The sequence below is a fragment of the Prionailurus viverrinus genome, unplaced genomic scaffold, assembly GCF_022837055.1.
Source record: "Prionailurus viverrinus isolate Anna unplaced genomic scaffold, UM_Priviv_1.0 scaffold_40, whole genome shotgun sequence".
NCBI classification, from domain to species: Eukaryota; Metazoa; Chordata; class Mammalia; order Carnivora; family Felidae; genus Prionailurus; species Prionailurus viverrinus.
In genome coordinates, this window is record NW_025927608.1 from 3,488,818 (window position 1) to 3,504,319 (window position 15,502).

Sequence of the window (15,502 nt, forward strand, 5' to 3'; positions counted from 1 at the left end):
CTCTCTCTGCCCCTCCCCTGCTCGTGCTCTCTTTCTCTCAAGAATAAATACACCTAAACAAAGATTAACATATATATATATACGTATATACATATATGTATATAAATCACGTCTTTTACCCTCCTTCCTCCGATTCTGGACACTGAAAACTTGCGTGGAAGCCAGCCTCCCGCGTGGCTTCGTGAGCCCGCAGCCCACACACCACCATCACGCCCTCCCCGGCACCGGCCCCTCCGAGCGCCCGCGGCCCGTCCCGCAGAATCAGGGCATCGGCTCTGGCCAGAAAGGGGCGAGGAGGGCCGCCGCGGGCGCCCCTGGCCCGCGGCTCCCCGCGGCAGGGGACGCGAGCATCCGTGTACGCCCGCCCTGGCACCGACGGGGAGGTGTCGGCCCTCAAGATGCAAAGGCACCGAGGCTCCCGGGAAGAGTGAGCACACGGCTGCGACGGCAGACAGCCACGGGGCAGGGGAAACGGGCGTCGGGTGTCGGGGAGCTGCCGTCGGGGGCGGGGGGGCCATTTCCTGACTGGGGACTCACCGCCCGCTCCCTGCGCCCCGCTGTTTCAGGAGCAGTCATCCCTGGCTCGCCCGCGTCTCCCCCACACTCCCCGCTCCGCCACCCCTCCTGAACCCGAACCCCGCTCTCTCCCGTGGACAATACCGGGCACACGCTCTTTCCAGCTGGCGGACGGACCATCTGCCCGGGCCGTCCTCCCTGCCCTAACGCGGACAGTGCCCCAGATCTGGAAGGACAGCCAGGCTCCTCCGGGGATGCGCCCCGGGGCCGTCCCAGCGCGAGAGCCCCGATTGGTGGGCGCGGATTAAATTACCTCTTTGGACTTCTGGTGCCAGTCCTTACTCTCCCCGGGGCCCCTGTCCTTCACCTCCTCCTCACCGAGGCCCGCGCGGCTGGCGTAGGTGATGGTGCGCCAGTCTCTGGGCGAGTTGGAGGTGCTGGCGATTTTGGACTCCGTGGCACTGTTCTCCTCCGTCAGGGACCTCGAGGACGGCCTGGTGAAGAGGCTCTTTTTTAAGGCCTTGACGCGGAGGCTCTCGCTGTTGCTTCCGCTGGCCTCTGAGCAGCACCAGTCGGCCGTGTTCTCGGGTTTGGGCCCACGGGGGCCGCTGTGCCCACGAAACATCCGGGGAGAGGCGCTCTCGTCGGACGGAGCCTCGCTCGTCCAGGAATTCAGGTCGACCTGCACACCCGCCTTCTCGGGTGGCTGCATTTTCTGATCCAGCTTATTTAGCTTGCCCAGGACCTGCGAAATTTCCTCGCGGACCCCCGACAGCGACTCAAGCTTCCGCTCGATTTCGCCGATCCTCAGCACGAGCCTGCACACACTGGTCTTCAGCTCCTCTTCGGAGCGGTGGCTGCTGCTTTCGGGCCGGCTGCCCTTTTCTCCTTTGCTACCGGGAAGCCCGTTGGCGATTTTGGTTACGCTGTGCTCCGGCGAACTGTCACAGTCCGACTTGTGGAGCTGAGACAAGGACCCTGTGCTGTTGTAGCAGGAGGACTGCATCACCCCCGTGGAGCCACTGATGCTCATGTCGTCAAGAAATCGAAAAATGTCGCTGATGTCATCGCTGACGGCCTCCGAGTCGTCGTCCGACTGCTTCATGGCGTGCCTGTCACTGTACTTGCTCTGTCCGGAGGCGCACAGGTCCTTGTACTTCTTGGGCTCCAACACGTGCTGCTCGGTCTGGGTGCCCACGCTGCTGGTGTCTGAGCTGAGCTGCGCCCCCGTGCAGCTGATGCTCTTGTCTTTGAACTTTCTGACCGGCTCGTGCTTCTCCAGGTCAACAGGGGACGAGACCGCTTTAGGTTTGAGCCCATCTGGTTTTGCCGCGTAGCCCCCGGGAAGGACCTGCTGTGGGTCGCTTGGTGCGAGGTAAGTGGGCCGCCTGTCTGGGGCCGGGAAACTGGGGGTCTGGCTGCTGGGGTGTGGATATCGCAGCTTCTCCTCAGAGGGGTTTCTGTTTAGGAAGGACCGTTCAAAGTCAGGGACCTCCTCGGTGTTGAGGCTCCAGCTTTTGGCCGGCCAGGGGGTCTGCTTGCCCGGCCTCCCCGGGCAGCGCCTGGCTTCCTGAGCCCCCGTCACTGGAGTGGGCCCAAAATACGTGGAGGCCTGAAGGTCGTCCAAGCTCTCGTGTTTGGCCCGCCTCTTGTCAGGCACCGGGGAGTACGTGCGGTTCAGGTACGGGCTGTTGTAGGGCATCTCAAAGCTGTGGTTGAAGAAGGGTGTCCTGTGGGGCTCCGGGTGCCCCCGGGGCTCCCCACGCTCCACCTCCCCCTTGTTGGCGGGGCCAACCAGCGTGGGCGACACGGCCATCAGGTTGTGAAAATCCTCCTTAAAGATGTTCCTCTTCTGGACACAGGACTGGATGACAAAGGGCTCCGTGCTGCCACCCTGGCTCATGGGCAGGGAGTCCTGATCTGAGACGGGCTCGCTCTCAATGTTCATGGGGAAGTAGGTTCTCTGCATCTCACAGGGCTGGGGGCTGGCGATGGAGTAGGGCGCCAGCGCCTGCAGCCGGTCCAGGGAGGCCGCGCGGCTCTTCAGCTCCTGGCCGACGCCCAGCAGGAAGTTGGGCTCCGAGGCAGGCACGAACTGCGGCGGGCGGTCCTTGGGGTCCGCCTTCCGGCCCTGGGACGCCTGGCGGGCGGGGTAGCCCCGGCGGAAGGGCCTGTCGCCCAGCTCGCAGCCGAGGGGCTCGCACTGGGCCGCGGCACGGGCCTCCGCGTCCGACCCGCAGGGCTCGAAGGGCGCCTCCTTGTGGCGCCCCTTCTGCCGGCCCGTGGGCAGCTTGCCCTTGGCCGCGCCCCCGTTCATCTGGATCAGGTTGAATATGGTCACGACGTCCGCGGCCACCATGATCTTCTTCGACTGCTGGTTGTTCCCGGGGCACTTCATCTTGTCCTTGAACAGCGTGGCCGGGAAGTTGGGGTCCAGACAGGCCGTGTGGAAGAGGACGCTTCTCAGTTTGGCGAGCTGGGACAGGTCGAGGCGGGCACACAGCGACTTGCACAGATCCTGGTAGGAAACGGTGTTTTGCTTGCTGTCCAGCTCCTCCAAGATCTTCATCAGGAAGAGGGAAGTGTCCTGGTTGGTGTCCATGGCTGAGGACGTCAGAGCCTCGTGGCCGACGCTGAGTGCTCCAGTCCGTTCTACAGTGACAACATCACAAAGTAGAGGCAGATCGTGAACACCGGTGTAAACCAGGCCAGTTACGAGCCACCTAGCGACGCGCGAGGAGCTCTTTAATTTAAAAGTGTAGGGGCGCCTGCGGGGCTCAGTCGGTCGAACGTCCGACTTCAGCTCGGGTCATGATCTCACAGTCTGTGAGTTCGAGCCCCGTGTCGGGCTCTGTGCTGACAGCTCAGAGCCCAGGGCCTGCTTCAGATTCTGTGTCTCCCTCTCTCTCTGCCCCTCCCCGTTCATGCTCTGTCTCTCTCTGTCCCAAAAATAAATAAACGTTAAAAAAAAAAAATTAAAAAAAAAAATAAAAGTGTATCAGCAGCTTCGGAAACATTCATAGCCTACGACTTTTAAGTCCCTTCCCAGGAACCCACCTTAAAGACATTGTCGATGACCGTGATTTATGTACAAAGATGTTTGCTGTGATGGCGTCTATAACAGTGGAAAAATGAAGCATCTTGAATGCCCAAATAACAAAGGAATGCGTACCTAAGATATGTTATGATGAACAATGACTCTTTGAAGCAGTAAGATTAGATTAAAGCGCATCAACAAAAAGGAGCAAACTACCAGTACAGGCAACAGCGTGGACGGGGCTGACAGGCATTGTGCGTGAGCGAAAGAAGCCACGTGCGTGAGGACGCCACTTTAATGACGCTCGGGAAGACACGTCGGTGGTCGCGGGGGCTGGCGGACGGTGCTTCCCTGACTGTCTACATCTGTCAAAAGTCACGCAGCCGTGTGCTAACACGTGTGACTTTCGCTACAGGTGAATTACACCTTCATTTAAAAATTACACGGGGGGGGGGGGGCGCCTGGGTGGCACAGTCGGTTAAGCGTCCGACTTCAGCCAGGTCAGCCAGGTCACGATCTCGCAGTCCGTGAGTTCGAGCCCCGCGTCAGGCTCTGGGCTGATGGCTCAGAGCCTGGAGCCTGTTTCCGATTCTGTGTCTCCCTCTCTCTCTGCCCCTCCCCCGTTCATGCTCTGTCTCTCTCTGTCCCAAAAATAAATAAACGTTGAAAAAAAAAAACTAAAAAAAAAAAATTACACAGGGGGGGCACCTGGGTGGCGCAGTCGGTTAAGCGACCGACTTCAGCCAGGTCACAATCTCGCGGTCCGTGAGTTCCAGCCCCACGTCGGGCTCTGGGCTGATGGCTCAGAGCCTGGAGCCTGTTTCTGATTCTGTGTCTCCCTCTCTCTCTGCCCCTCCCCCGTTCATGCTCTGTCTCTCTCTGTCCCAAAAAAATAAACGTTGAAAAAAAAAATTTAAAAATTACACACGGAAGACTTTTTAATGACAAAAAAAAATATGACACAATATTGAGCGAAAAAAATGAAAATTAGCCTGTATGTGTGAGAAGGTCTTCATTACACAAAGTGATATATTCTTGGAGATGACAATGAAAGAAATTAACGGACACTGAAATGTTAACAGTGGTTACGTTTGGGTGGTAAATATGGACTTTTCTTTTCTGAACGGTAATCTTCGTTCCTCAGTATTTTATTATGCAAATTTTCAAACATAGAGCAAAGTCGAGAGAATTTTATAGCAAATACTCATATACTTGCCATCTGGATTCCACCATTAACATTTTACCGTATCTGGTTTCTCACATACCCATCCATCCTTCGTCGGCCTAGCTTATTTTGTTTCTAGTGCACTTCAGGGTAAATTGCAGGCATCTGAACACTTCCCCCTGAGCGTTTCATCATGCGTATCATTAATCCAAGTCCCCACAACAGTTCACAGCTTTTCTTTAATATAAGATCTACATGGGGCGCCTGGGTGGCTCAGTTGGTTGGACGTCCAACTTTGGCTCAGATCGTGATCTCACGGTCCGTGGGTTCGAGCCCCGCGTCGGGCTCTGGGCTGACGGCTCAGAGCCTGGAGCCTGCTTCCGATTCTGTGTCTCCCTGTCTCTCTGCCCCTCCCCCTCTCACTCTCTGTCTCTCAAAAAATGAATAAACGTTAAAAAAAAAATAAGATCTACATGCCCAAATCTTAAGGGTACGTTTGCTGAAGCTTCAGTAAAAGCACGTCTGTGTAGTAACCAACGCCCCTGGAAAGATCTAGGACGTTCCGAGTGCCACAGAAAGTTCCCTCGTACCCCTTGCCCCTGTGTTCTGATGTGTTCTGCGTAATGTTATTTTTCTTCATAATTTCCCATCCTCTCTGAAATTCTGACGTCTGCTGTTTCGTAATCAGCACACAGAAATAATAAGCCTTACTTCGAAATGGACGGAAAAGCCACGTTAACCAGTCCCTGAACGGAGACATTAAACACACCAAACCGAGGGTTTCACAGTATTCCCTCAGACAGAGTAGAGCGCATCCATTATCGAGGACCAGGTCTGAGATTTACCAGGACGCCGCAGGCCAACCTGCTGATTGTCAAATCAGCCTGTTCCCCTGTTTTCTACAGGAACCGCATCTTTTCTCTGGGCTGGCTTCAGCGGCTCCCGGCAGCGGGCTGTCCCTCCTGAGGGCAGAGCTCCCACGAGGAGCTCCCACACGTGTCTGCGGGGGCCACGGTCTGGATGTCCCCGTGGGGAGGAGGCAACGAGGCCCCGAGGGGTCCCGTTCCCGCCCAGAGCATGCTGCCGGGAAGCACGCCCTACAGGGCCACCCAGCCCGCCCCGAGACAGCGCTCGGTGTGGGGACCGTCTGTTAAAGGAGGGGACCCGAGAGTGGAGTAAGTGGGCGCAGGATGGGGGGGGGACAAATGCACATGCTGCTCCATCACTGGGGACCCGAGCACCTGCAGAGACGCTCTTCCTGGACTCTGACAGCCTCACCAGACCTCTTGGGAGTGTCCTGACCGACAGGGAAACAGACTTGGGGGGCGTAGGGCAGCCACGGGGAGCAGCGAGCCCGGACCCTGCACGGCTCCCGGGAGACCCCGACTCTGCTTCCCCGGGGGGCTTCTCCACGTTCTCCCCTGCCCGCTGGCTACACACTTCTCGGCCCCAGTCAGCAAGGCCCAGGGTCTCCGGCAGTGAAGGAAGGAATCACGAGTGATCTGGAAAGCCTGAGTCATGTTTTATTAAAACCGCTCATGGACGGCCAGGGGAAGGCACCTGCCGCCACGCAAGTGGGCGTGTGGACGCAGGGGCAGCCCGTGTGCGAGTGGCCACAGAGAAACCCCACAGGAGAGCAGACCAGGCAGGAGCCTGGAGACACGGGTGCTCTGTAACGGCGGGACCGGCTCCAGCTGCCGCGGGCGGGCTCCCTCCCTCGACCCCACAGGCAGCCCTGTGGGGGTGGGGGAAACGCCGCCCCCATCTCACAGACCGGAGACTGAGGTCCCAGGAGGGGTGACCGCCCGTCCAGAAGAGACGCAAGTTGCCGAGGGCCCGAGTGGGGGCAGGTATGGGGGCCGCTCTGGCCCGTGCACCTGCTGAGCCCCGGCTCTACGCAGGGGCCTACGCGGAACACGCACCACAGGACGGAGAGGGGGCGTCACGGCTCTCGGTGCGCTTGGGACAGTAACACACGTGCACATTCACAGACACACACACACGGAGACCCACACCCCGCTCACTCAGCCTCCCTCTCTCTCAGCTCTCTCTGGGCCGGTCCCTCAGGGTGTGAACACTTTCAGCTCCCAGCACAGCCCAAAGCACATTGTGAGAGCAGCCGAGGCACCCACACACCCACCGTCTCGGGTCCAGGCGGCCGACACCAACCAGCACGACACCTGCCAGCCACACGGTCCTCATGAATCTCGGTGGGCACGTGGACGGGGCAGGGAGGGCTCTCAGGGGGCCCTGAGCAGCTGGGCGTCTGGCCGTCAGGCCCCCTGAGGACCCCGTGTGGCCCCACGGACCGTCCCCCTCAACCCTGCCGAGTGCCCTACATCTCCCTGTGCTGGAACCCTGCTCCCCTTCCGGGGGCCCTGTGGCCGCCCCTCCCCCACCCCTCACTGACCCCAGAGTTTAAGGGAGTCGTGCCCTCCTCAGTGGTCAGCGGCCCTCTGCCCGAGCCTGGGTCACAACATTTCTCACATGATCTCATGGTTGGTGAAGTTTTAACAAATGTCTGACAGGTATTCCAGGAAAGAGAGGATGGTGGAAAGCCAATAATCAAAATGATAATGTTAGAAATGTTTGAGACTGGAAACATGAACCTCAAACTCAAAAAGCAACCCCAAATAAGACATACAGAAATAAATTCACCTTTAAACAGCAAAACACACATGAAGAGAAAGCCCTGAAATGGTTGAGGCAGTGGGGGAGGGAATGAATTACTGAGAAAAGAATAAAACTAAAAACAGATTTTTCAAGAATAAAAAAAAACAAAAACAGACTATTCTCTTCTATAAAGATGATATTGTAATTTGGACCATCTTTCAGAGAAACCGAGGTCTCTTTACAAAATCCATATTGTGTGTATTCCATTAACAGATGTCCAGAATTATTGGTCTATTTAAAGTTAAAAAAAAAAAGAAGAAAAACTAGAAGACATAGACACAAAATTCTTAAAGTGCTAAGGAAAAATGACTTATCGTTTATAATCCTATCACCAGATAAACTATTATTCAGAAATAAAGATTAAAACTAACTGCAGACGAAGATGCCTTTGTCGCTCACATTCCTCACTGTAAAAGCTACTGAAGAAGCTCCTTCAGAGAAAAGAAAGATGGATTCAGAAAGAAGAAAGCAGTAATCATACAGTAAATTCTAAACACACACCAACTGTATAAAACCACGTTAATGACTATTTTTAGAGCTAAAATAGAAGGGGGGTGGTGATCTAGGTTAAAACTCCCTAAGCATTACCTGGTATCCTCCAGAGGAGGAAGGAATGTTAAATACATTTAGATGTTAACTCAAAAATGTATGTTAGAAAACAATTTATGGAGGGGCGCCTGGGTGGCTCAGTCAGTTAAGCAAAGGACTTCGGCTCAGGTCATGATCTCGTGGTTTGTGAGTTCCAGCCCCTCATCAGGCTCTGTGCTGACAGCTCAGAGCCTGGAGCCTGCTTCGGATTCTGTGTCTCCCTCTCTCTCTGCACCTCCCCTGCTCACACTCTGTCTCTCTCAAAAATAAACATTTAAAAAATTTTATAAAGATTTATTTTTTTTTAATTTTTTTTTAATGTGTATTTATTTTTGAGACAGAGAGAGACAGAGCATGAATGGGGGAGGGTCAGAGAGAGGGAGACACAGAATCTGAAACAGGCTCCAGGCTCCGAGCTGTCAGCACAGAGCCCAACGTGGGGCTCGAACTGACGAACCGGGAGATCATGACCTGAGCCGAAGTCGGCCGCTTAACTGACTGAGCCACCCAGGCGCCCCTAAAAAATTTTAAAAGAAGAAAAGAAAAAAATGTATGGATCACCACCAGGAGAACAGGAAGAAATTACAAAACTTAATGTAGAATTTTAAACGCATGTAGAGAAAACAGAATAAATGAACAATCAATTAATAGAAGGTCAGAAATCAGGGAAATGAAGCAGTGACAAAGTAAGACAAGTAAAAATCATGAATAAGGTGACAGAAATCTTTCCAAATACATCAAATCACAATAAACATAAACAAGCTAAATTCACCAGCTCAAAGTCTGTGACTCTCATTTGGAATTTTTTTTTTTAATTGCAGCCAGGTGCCACCTATGAGCGATATACCTAAACATACTGTCACGGAAAGGCTGCAAGGATCAGGATGAAGTAGGAAATTTCAGCCAAAGCCAAATCAGAATACAGTTCGTGTTTGTTATAGGCAGAATAGTACAATAGTTAAAGATCGTAGACTCTTTTGCCAGATAGCCCAAATCTAAATCCAGTAATAGTATTGATCTCGCATGACTGAGTTTTACGTATGAGTGCCTGGAAAAGAGTAGGCAATTTGGCAATACAGAAAAAGCTCGAGATAAGCAAATTCTATCACCCTCCACATCCACCTCTGGTTACAAAGCAAGGTGACCATTCACAGGGTTCATAAGGAAGCAAAGCTGATGCTTAAAGACAGATTTTAATAGTAAAAGAGTACAGGGGGGTGGGGAGATCATATAATTGATATCATACAGCAGCTAATATGAATTTATTTACAGCCAATTTGAGGATACACTTCAAAAACATTGGGGCGCCTGGGTGGCTCAGTCGGTTAAGCGGCCAACTTCGGCTCAGGTCATGATCTTGCGGTCTGTGAGTTCGAGCCCCGCGTCGGGCTCTGTGCGGACAGCTCAGAGCCTGGAGCCTGTTTCAGATTGTGTCTCCCTCTCTCTGACCCTCCCCCGTTCATGCTCTGTCTCTCTCTGTCTCAAAAATAAACGTTAAAAAAATTTTTTTTTAATTTAAAAAAAAAGAAAAACAAAAACATAAAAATGCATGGAAAAGAAAGTTACAAATGGATGTGTCATGTGACTGGTGTAATTTGGAACAAAATAGATTGTTCTGCAATGTATATATAAGAAGGAAAGCACGAAAATGCATGTGGAATGAAATATGCCAGGTTTGGGACAGTGGTTTCTTTTGGAGAAAGACAGAGGGGGAGGAAGATGTGGAGAAGCCTAAAATGAAGGCCCAGCATTAGGCGCTGCCTTGACATCTGGTGAGACCTGGAGGGCCTCGAATGGCTCCCCATCTGCTCCTGTGGACAAGACCCCCCAGCCAAACGGGGGTTGGTACCCTGCCAGCTGTGGAACTGTGCAAACAGGCCGATCACAGCCTCCCACGGGAAGTATGGGTCACTCACCGTCTTGTCACAACAAAGCCTGCCTCCCGCAGCCCGTGTGTCTGGTCTGCTCCCAAGTTCAAACCCTGTGTGGCCCCGTGTCCTCCTTCTCCAGGTTGTGAACGTGTGATTAATAACCACTGTCGGCTTCATCTGCCCAACGCCTGGTGTTTGGCGGGTGGCCACCCCCAAGACTCCAGAAGGGAAGCCCCCCCACCACGGGGGGAGGGCAGGTGATGGGAGCAGGACTCTCACAGTCTTTCCTTTGAAAACACAAAGCAACAAGCACTTTGGCAAAATGACCAAATGGAAGCCCCTATTTCACCTCAGTGGCAGATGGACATCCCTTAGGTCACTTTCTCCTCTTTTACGCACTTTTGAAAATACATACTAATTAAAGTACATTCTAAAAACTAGAACAACAAGTTCCCGCTCAGACCTGCCAAAAACAGAAAAGAAAATTTTTATAAATAAGGCCGCAAAGGCGAGCAACTAAGAAAATCAACAAACGCTATTTGTCCCCACCCCCACAGTCTTCTGTGGAGTTTCTCAAGTTCCCTGCATGAGTGAAGACATATGGCGTCTGTCTTTCTCTGCCTGACTTATTTCACTTAGCATAACACCCTCCAGGTCCATCAATGGGATGGGGCTTTGGGGAGGGGGTAAATGGGGGATGGGCATCGAGGAGGGCACCTGTTGGGACAAGCACTGGTGTTGCATGTAAGCGATGAATCGCAGGAATCTACACCCGAAACCAAGAGCACATTGTGTCCACTGTATGTTAGCCAACGTACTATATATTTGTTATATTGCTATATATGTTAGCCAACAAACTATATATTTAAAAAAATAATAATAAGTAAATAAATGAAAAAAAGAAAATGGACAAGACAGCATTTTGTTGATGTTCTGCTTTGTTCTGTTTGCATTTTTATGGCTCTGTGTGCTGGAGGGAACCCTGAGCAGTTACTTGCTTTAAGATAATTAGATGAGTTTTCTGGTCAAAACGCCGAGCTATTTGGACAGCCAAATGTTAAAATTTATGATACAGCTCCTATGATCATAATTTGGTGGAGAAATCCATGGAGAGTAGAAAGACAAGAAGGAGACCCAATGCAGGTAAGGATTCAACGTATGATGAAGGTAGCCGTTTGGGTCAATGAGAAAATAATGGTTTATTCAGTAAAACATAAATGCGTCCACATTAGGTATTATTGGAGTGACTGCTTAACGAACTGGTAAAAAATTAAGTTAGTTCTCAGTCGTTGGCACATACGAAAGGACATTATGCATGAAATACAAAGAAGGAGATTTTAGTCGGGATTTAGACAACGGGAGGTCGGGTAAGTGTCTTCCACACGAGGTTCCAGAAGCTGAAATCACGGAGAATGAGACTGATCAGCTTGGATAACTGGAAATGACTTACTTACAATGCCAATAAACGTCATAAAAAATGAAAAAAAAGGAACTGGAATGCAGAAGCCATTCGCCTCTTACTGAAGGCTCTAAATACTACTACGAAAGGAGGAACAGTCCAAAAGAAAAAAACAGTCAACTTACAAAGAAAGAGAGGCTAAGAAAATCATGCGCATCATCACAAATAAAGCACACTAAAACAGCAATGTGTTTGCCTACCTTCTAATTTATAAATCTACAGTATTTAAGCTGATATTTTCTTTATGGACTGGAGAAGCACCGTAATAAACAGACTTTTTGCCTGCTGCAGCAGAGTTGGTCAGGACGCTCATACCTGGGTGGCTCAGTCGGCTAAGCGTGCGACCTCAGCTCAGGTCATGATCTCACCGTTCGTGAGTTCAAGCCCTGCGTCGGACTGTGCGCGGACAGTGCGGAGCCTGCTTGGGATTCTCTCTCTGCCCCTCCCCTCCCCTCCAAAAATAAATAAATAAACAACAACCAAAAAAAAAAAACCCAGAAGGCTCGTACCACTATCAGGGGGATGTGGGAAAGCAGGCAACCCCCTGCACTGTGGCACCAGGGCACATCTGTGCGACGGCTGTTGTAGGAAGTAATCAGCGGTAACATTTAAAATAAAACTTAACACCTAAAATGAAAATATAGCTATTTTTAAATCAAACAAATCCACACTTGTAAGCATTTCTCCAAAGGAAAGAATCAAGTATGTGTAAAAAAAATGCTACAGATACATTCACTTCAATATGGCCCATAGTAAGAAAATATCGCGGATAACCTTTGTACCCAACAACTGGTCACGTGAAATTGTAGCGCATCGATAAACAGTGAAATGCCACGCGGCCGTTAATAAATCATGCTGCAAATATATATTCGTTGACACATTTAATATCAATGGCCTTTCGTCAGTAAAAAGGTATGCCTAAATGGTATGTTATAACGTGATATAAAATTGTCTGTAAACACACACCCTCTATATACCAAAACTAGTAGTAAGTGTCCCTGGCTGATTTTTTTCGTCCTTTTGTTCAGGTCTGTTGTCACTTAAATGTTCTGAATCATCTGATTTTCTAACAAACAATAAAGAGGCAAGGATCTTCAGGCAGATCCCAGCACTGTAAATTGGGGAATAAATTATCACCTCTGATCTTTGGTTTTCTCATCTAGAAAAGGAAGGTATCACTTCCTCCTCCTGAGATCACCAACGGGGTCAAATGAGACATCCATTTTTTCATTCAAAAGATATCTGGCATATGCCAGGCACTGTTTTTAGCCGTAGCGATACCGCAGGATACAGAGCAGACCAAAGCTAAAACAAAACTACCCTGGAGAGCTTGTCTTCTAGGTGGGGCGCAGATAATAAGCAAAATAGATCAGTAAAACCTACAGTACATTAGAGGCGAACTACCTACGGAGAAAAACAGAGGAGCTCGGAAAGAACAGGGCAGAGGGGGCGGTAATGTTAAGATGGTCAGACAAGTCCTCAGGGGAAAGACTGCATTTGGACGAAGTCCCCACACATGCATGGAAGAAACCATGTGCCTGCCTCCCCTCCCTGGGGGAGAGGCAAGCATCCAGGGCAGAGGGAACAGCTAGTACAAAGGCCCTGGGGCAGAAGCATAAAGGGCACGTTGGGCTGCCCATAGAGGCATTTTATAAAATATAGCGTGCAAAGCGTGCCAAGAAATACTAGGTATTAGTATTAGCTCCAAAGTGATTATTTACCAAAACGTCTCCAAAAATGCCTTCCTAACGCTCAGGCGTCGCTCGTGTTTCCTTTTAGAGTAAAATACTAATAACGAGAGGTAACAGGTCCCTTAACGTCCCCTCTCCCCGCCTGAAATTGTCCCCAGGCCACCTCCCTCCTGTGACCTCCCAGGAAGAGGTGAAGCCCTGGACCAGATGGTGCCAAGAGAATGGAGAGGGACAGACAGACGGCATGGGGGAGGGGCAGGGACGCCACAACGTTGCCTGGCAGCACAAGAACCCCCCCCCCCCCCTGCATTCGCGCCCAGGAAACCCCCCGCATCCGCCCTCAGAGTCCTGCCGTTTTCCTTCGCCGGAACTCGTGTTAACGGTTTTCATTCGGCGACAGATCCGAATGCGGGCTCCAGATCCCACGTGCGCCCACCGGACAGCGGGGAGCGGCTCCGCGGTTTCCGCGCCCGATGCGCTTTGGCGACGGTGTCGAGCTTTCACTGTCGAGTTTCCCAAAGTGGGCCCGGTGGAACCTCTGGACTCCGCGGCTCAGTCCCAAGAGGGTGGAGTCAGGACCCGAGAAACGCTGACCAGGGCGAAGATCCGGGCAGATTGCCCAGGGCGTCCACGGCCCCCAGAGCCCAGAGAGCCCATCGCCTGGGTTCTGCCGCCCCAGTGGGTGGCAAATACGGACCCTGTCAATCGCTGTCCTGTATGTGCTCCCTCCTGCCGCTGTGACGTGTCACCACAAACAGAGCCTTAAAACGACACCGACCTGCCATCTGAGGGACCTAGAGGTGAGGGGTCCACCGTGGGTTCATGGGGCTAAAGCCCAGGTACCGGCCAGGCAGCGACCCCACCAGGGGCTCTAGGGAGGAACCTGTTTCCTCGAGGGTTTCGGTTCCTGGCCGAGGCTTCCCAGGACTCCCGGCCCCTTCCTCTGGCTCCAAACCCAGCAGTCACGTGACTGCCGCCTCTGCCCCAGAGGCCACGCCTCCCGCTGCGACTTTTCTGCCTTCTTCCCACGTATGGGCTGTTGTGATGACACGGGCCACCCAGATATCCAGGGTGCTCCCCTTCTCAAGGTGCTTAATCAGTGTGCAAAGTCCCTTCTGCTGTGAAGGTGACAGTCACAGGTTCTGGGGGCACCTGGATGGGTCGGTTGAGCCTCCGACCTCAGCTCAGGTCATGATCTCACAGTCCGTGAGTTGGAGCCCCGCGTCGGGCTCTGGGCTGACAGCTCAGAGCCTGGAGCCTGCTTGGGATTCTGTGTCTCCCTCTCTCTCTGCACCTCCCCCACTCATGCTCTGCCTCTCTCTCTCTCTGTCAAAAGTCAATAAACATTAAAAAAAAAATTTTAAGTCACAGGTTCTGGGGGCCCCTCTCCCCCATGCCCCCCACCCGAGCACACAGAAGGAAGAAAACCTCATCGCTGCGCTTTCTCATACTTAGGGGGACATAACTGGAAACCTGGGTCCTTCCCAGCGGCGAATGCTCTGCCCTAACTGATAAAACAGTACCTGCTTGGCCCAGCCTGTCGGTGAGAACCCTCTGTGGGCGGGCAAGTGAGGGGGTGACAGTTATCACCGGGGAGGTCAACACGGGCTCTCCTGTCCGGGGTCCTGAAACACATCCAAAAATCCTGGAGACGCGGATGGCCACACTGCCTCGTCCTCTCCCCAGGGTGCGTGCGGCACCCTGACCTGAGCCGGTGGGCATGGTGGCCCCCAAGACCAGGCAGCGCCCCCCTCTCCCCACGAGGCTGCTCCTCACACCAGAACCAGCCCTACCCCAGGCTGGGCAGACGTCAGGGACCTGGTAAAGGGCAGCCCTCCCAGGGTCGGCAGACGGCCCCTCTGTCCGGGCTCCTCTGACCAGCCCCGACCGGCTGCGGCCACCGCACCTTCCCGCTGATGGGACTCGGCCACAAGGCGCGGTCTGTGACTCAGAATGTGGGCTCGAACCCGGGTCCCCCCACCCCCGGCAGCGGGCACTTGCAAGATGTGGGGTAAACAGAGGCTCGGTTCTCAGCCCGGACGCTCGGCCTGGACAGCCCTGGGCAAAGCCTGGGAATCCGCACTCTGGAAGGGCCCCGAGAGGCTCCGGGAGGGCTGGCGGCTGGCGGGGGGATTTGGAAGAGTCACACCTCGGTGCCGCCGGCTGGGGTGCTTCCCGATTGGGCCCTGTGCCTGGCAAGTCGCTTCCCCGTCCTGGCGTGGAGCACAGTTCCCCTCAGCCCAGACCTGGTCCTCGGTCACGCGGGGACTCTCGCCGAGGTTACAGGGGGCGGGATCGGGGCATTTCCTTCCTTCCTGCTGCCGCCACCGAGTCAGGCCTCCCTCATCCCTGCAGAGTGAGCTGTGAGTCATGCAGACGCCGTTCGTCCCCTCCCTCACCTGGCAGCTCCCGGAGCCACCCAGCCTGTGCCAGGCACCGTGCGAGTCACAGGGCGACGACACACAGGCTCTCGTCCCCATCCCTCCGGGGCCTCCCAGCTCC

At 53.2% G+C, this 15,502-nt stretch overlaps 1 protein-coding gene across 7 annotated transcripts in view; it reads right to left on the reverse strand.

Annotated features, from left to right (window-relative positions):
* MINAR1 (membrane integral NOTCH2 associated receptor 1) overlaps positions 1-14,649 on the reverse strand; it is a 32,679-nt gene extending 18,030 nt beyond the window's left edge. For 6 of the 7 annotated variants that reach the window (XR_007149609.1, XR_007149613.1, XR_007149612.1 and 3 more), the window contains exon 1: positions 830-3,233. Coding sequence is in view for 2 of the 7 variants with exons in the window: in XM_047846660.1 (XP_047702616.1) it covers positions 830-3,118 (2,289 nt within the window). In the remaining 5 variants the exon portion in view is untranslated. Of the gene's footprint in view, positions 1-829; positions 3,234-14,523 lie in introns of those variants that run through there. The other variant, XM_047846659.1, reaches the window with a different exon arrangement.
* Positions 14,650-15,502: the final 853 nt, after the last annotated feature.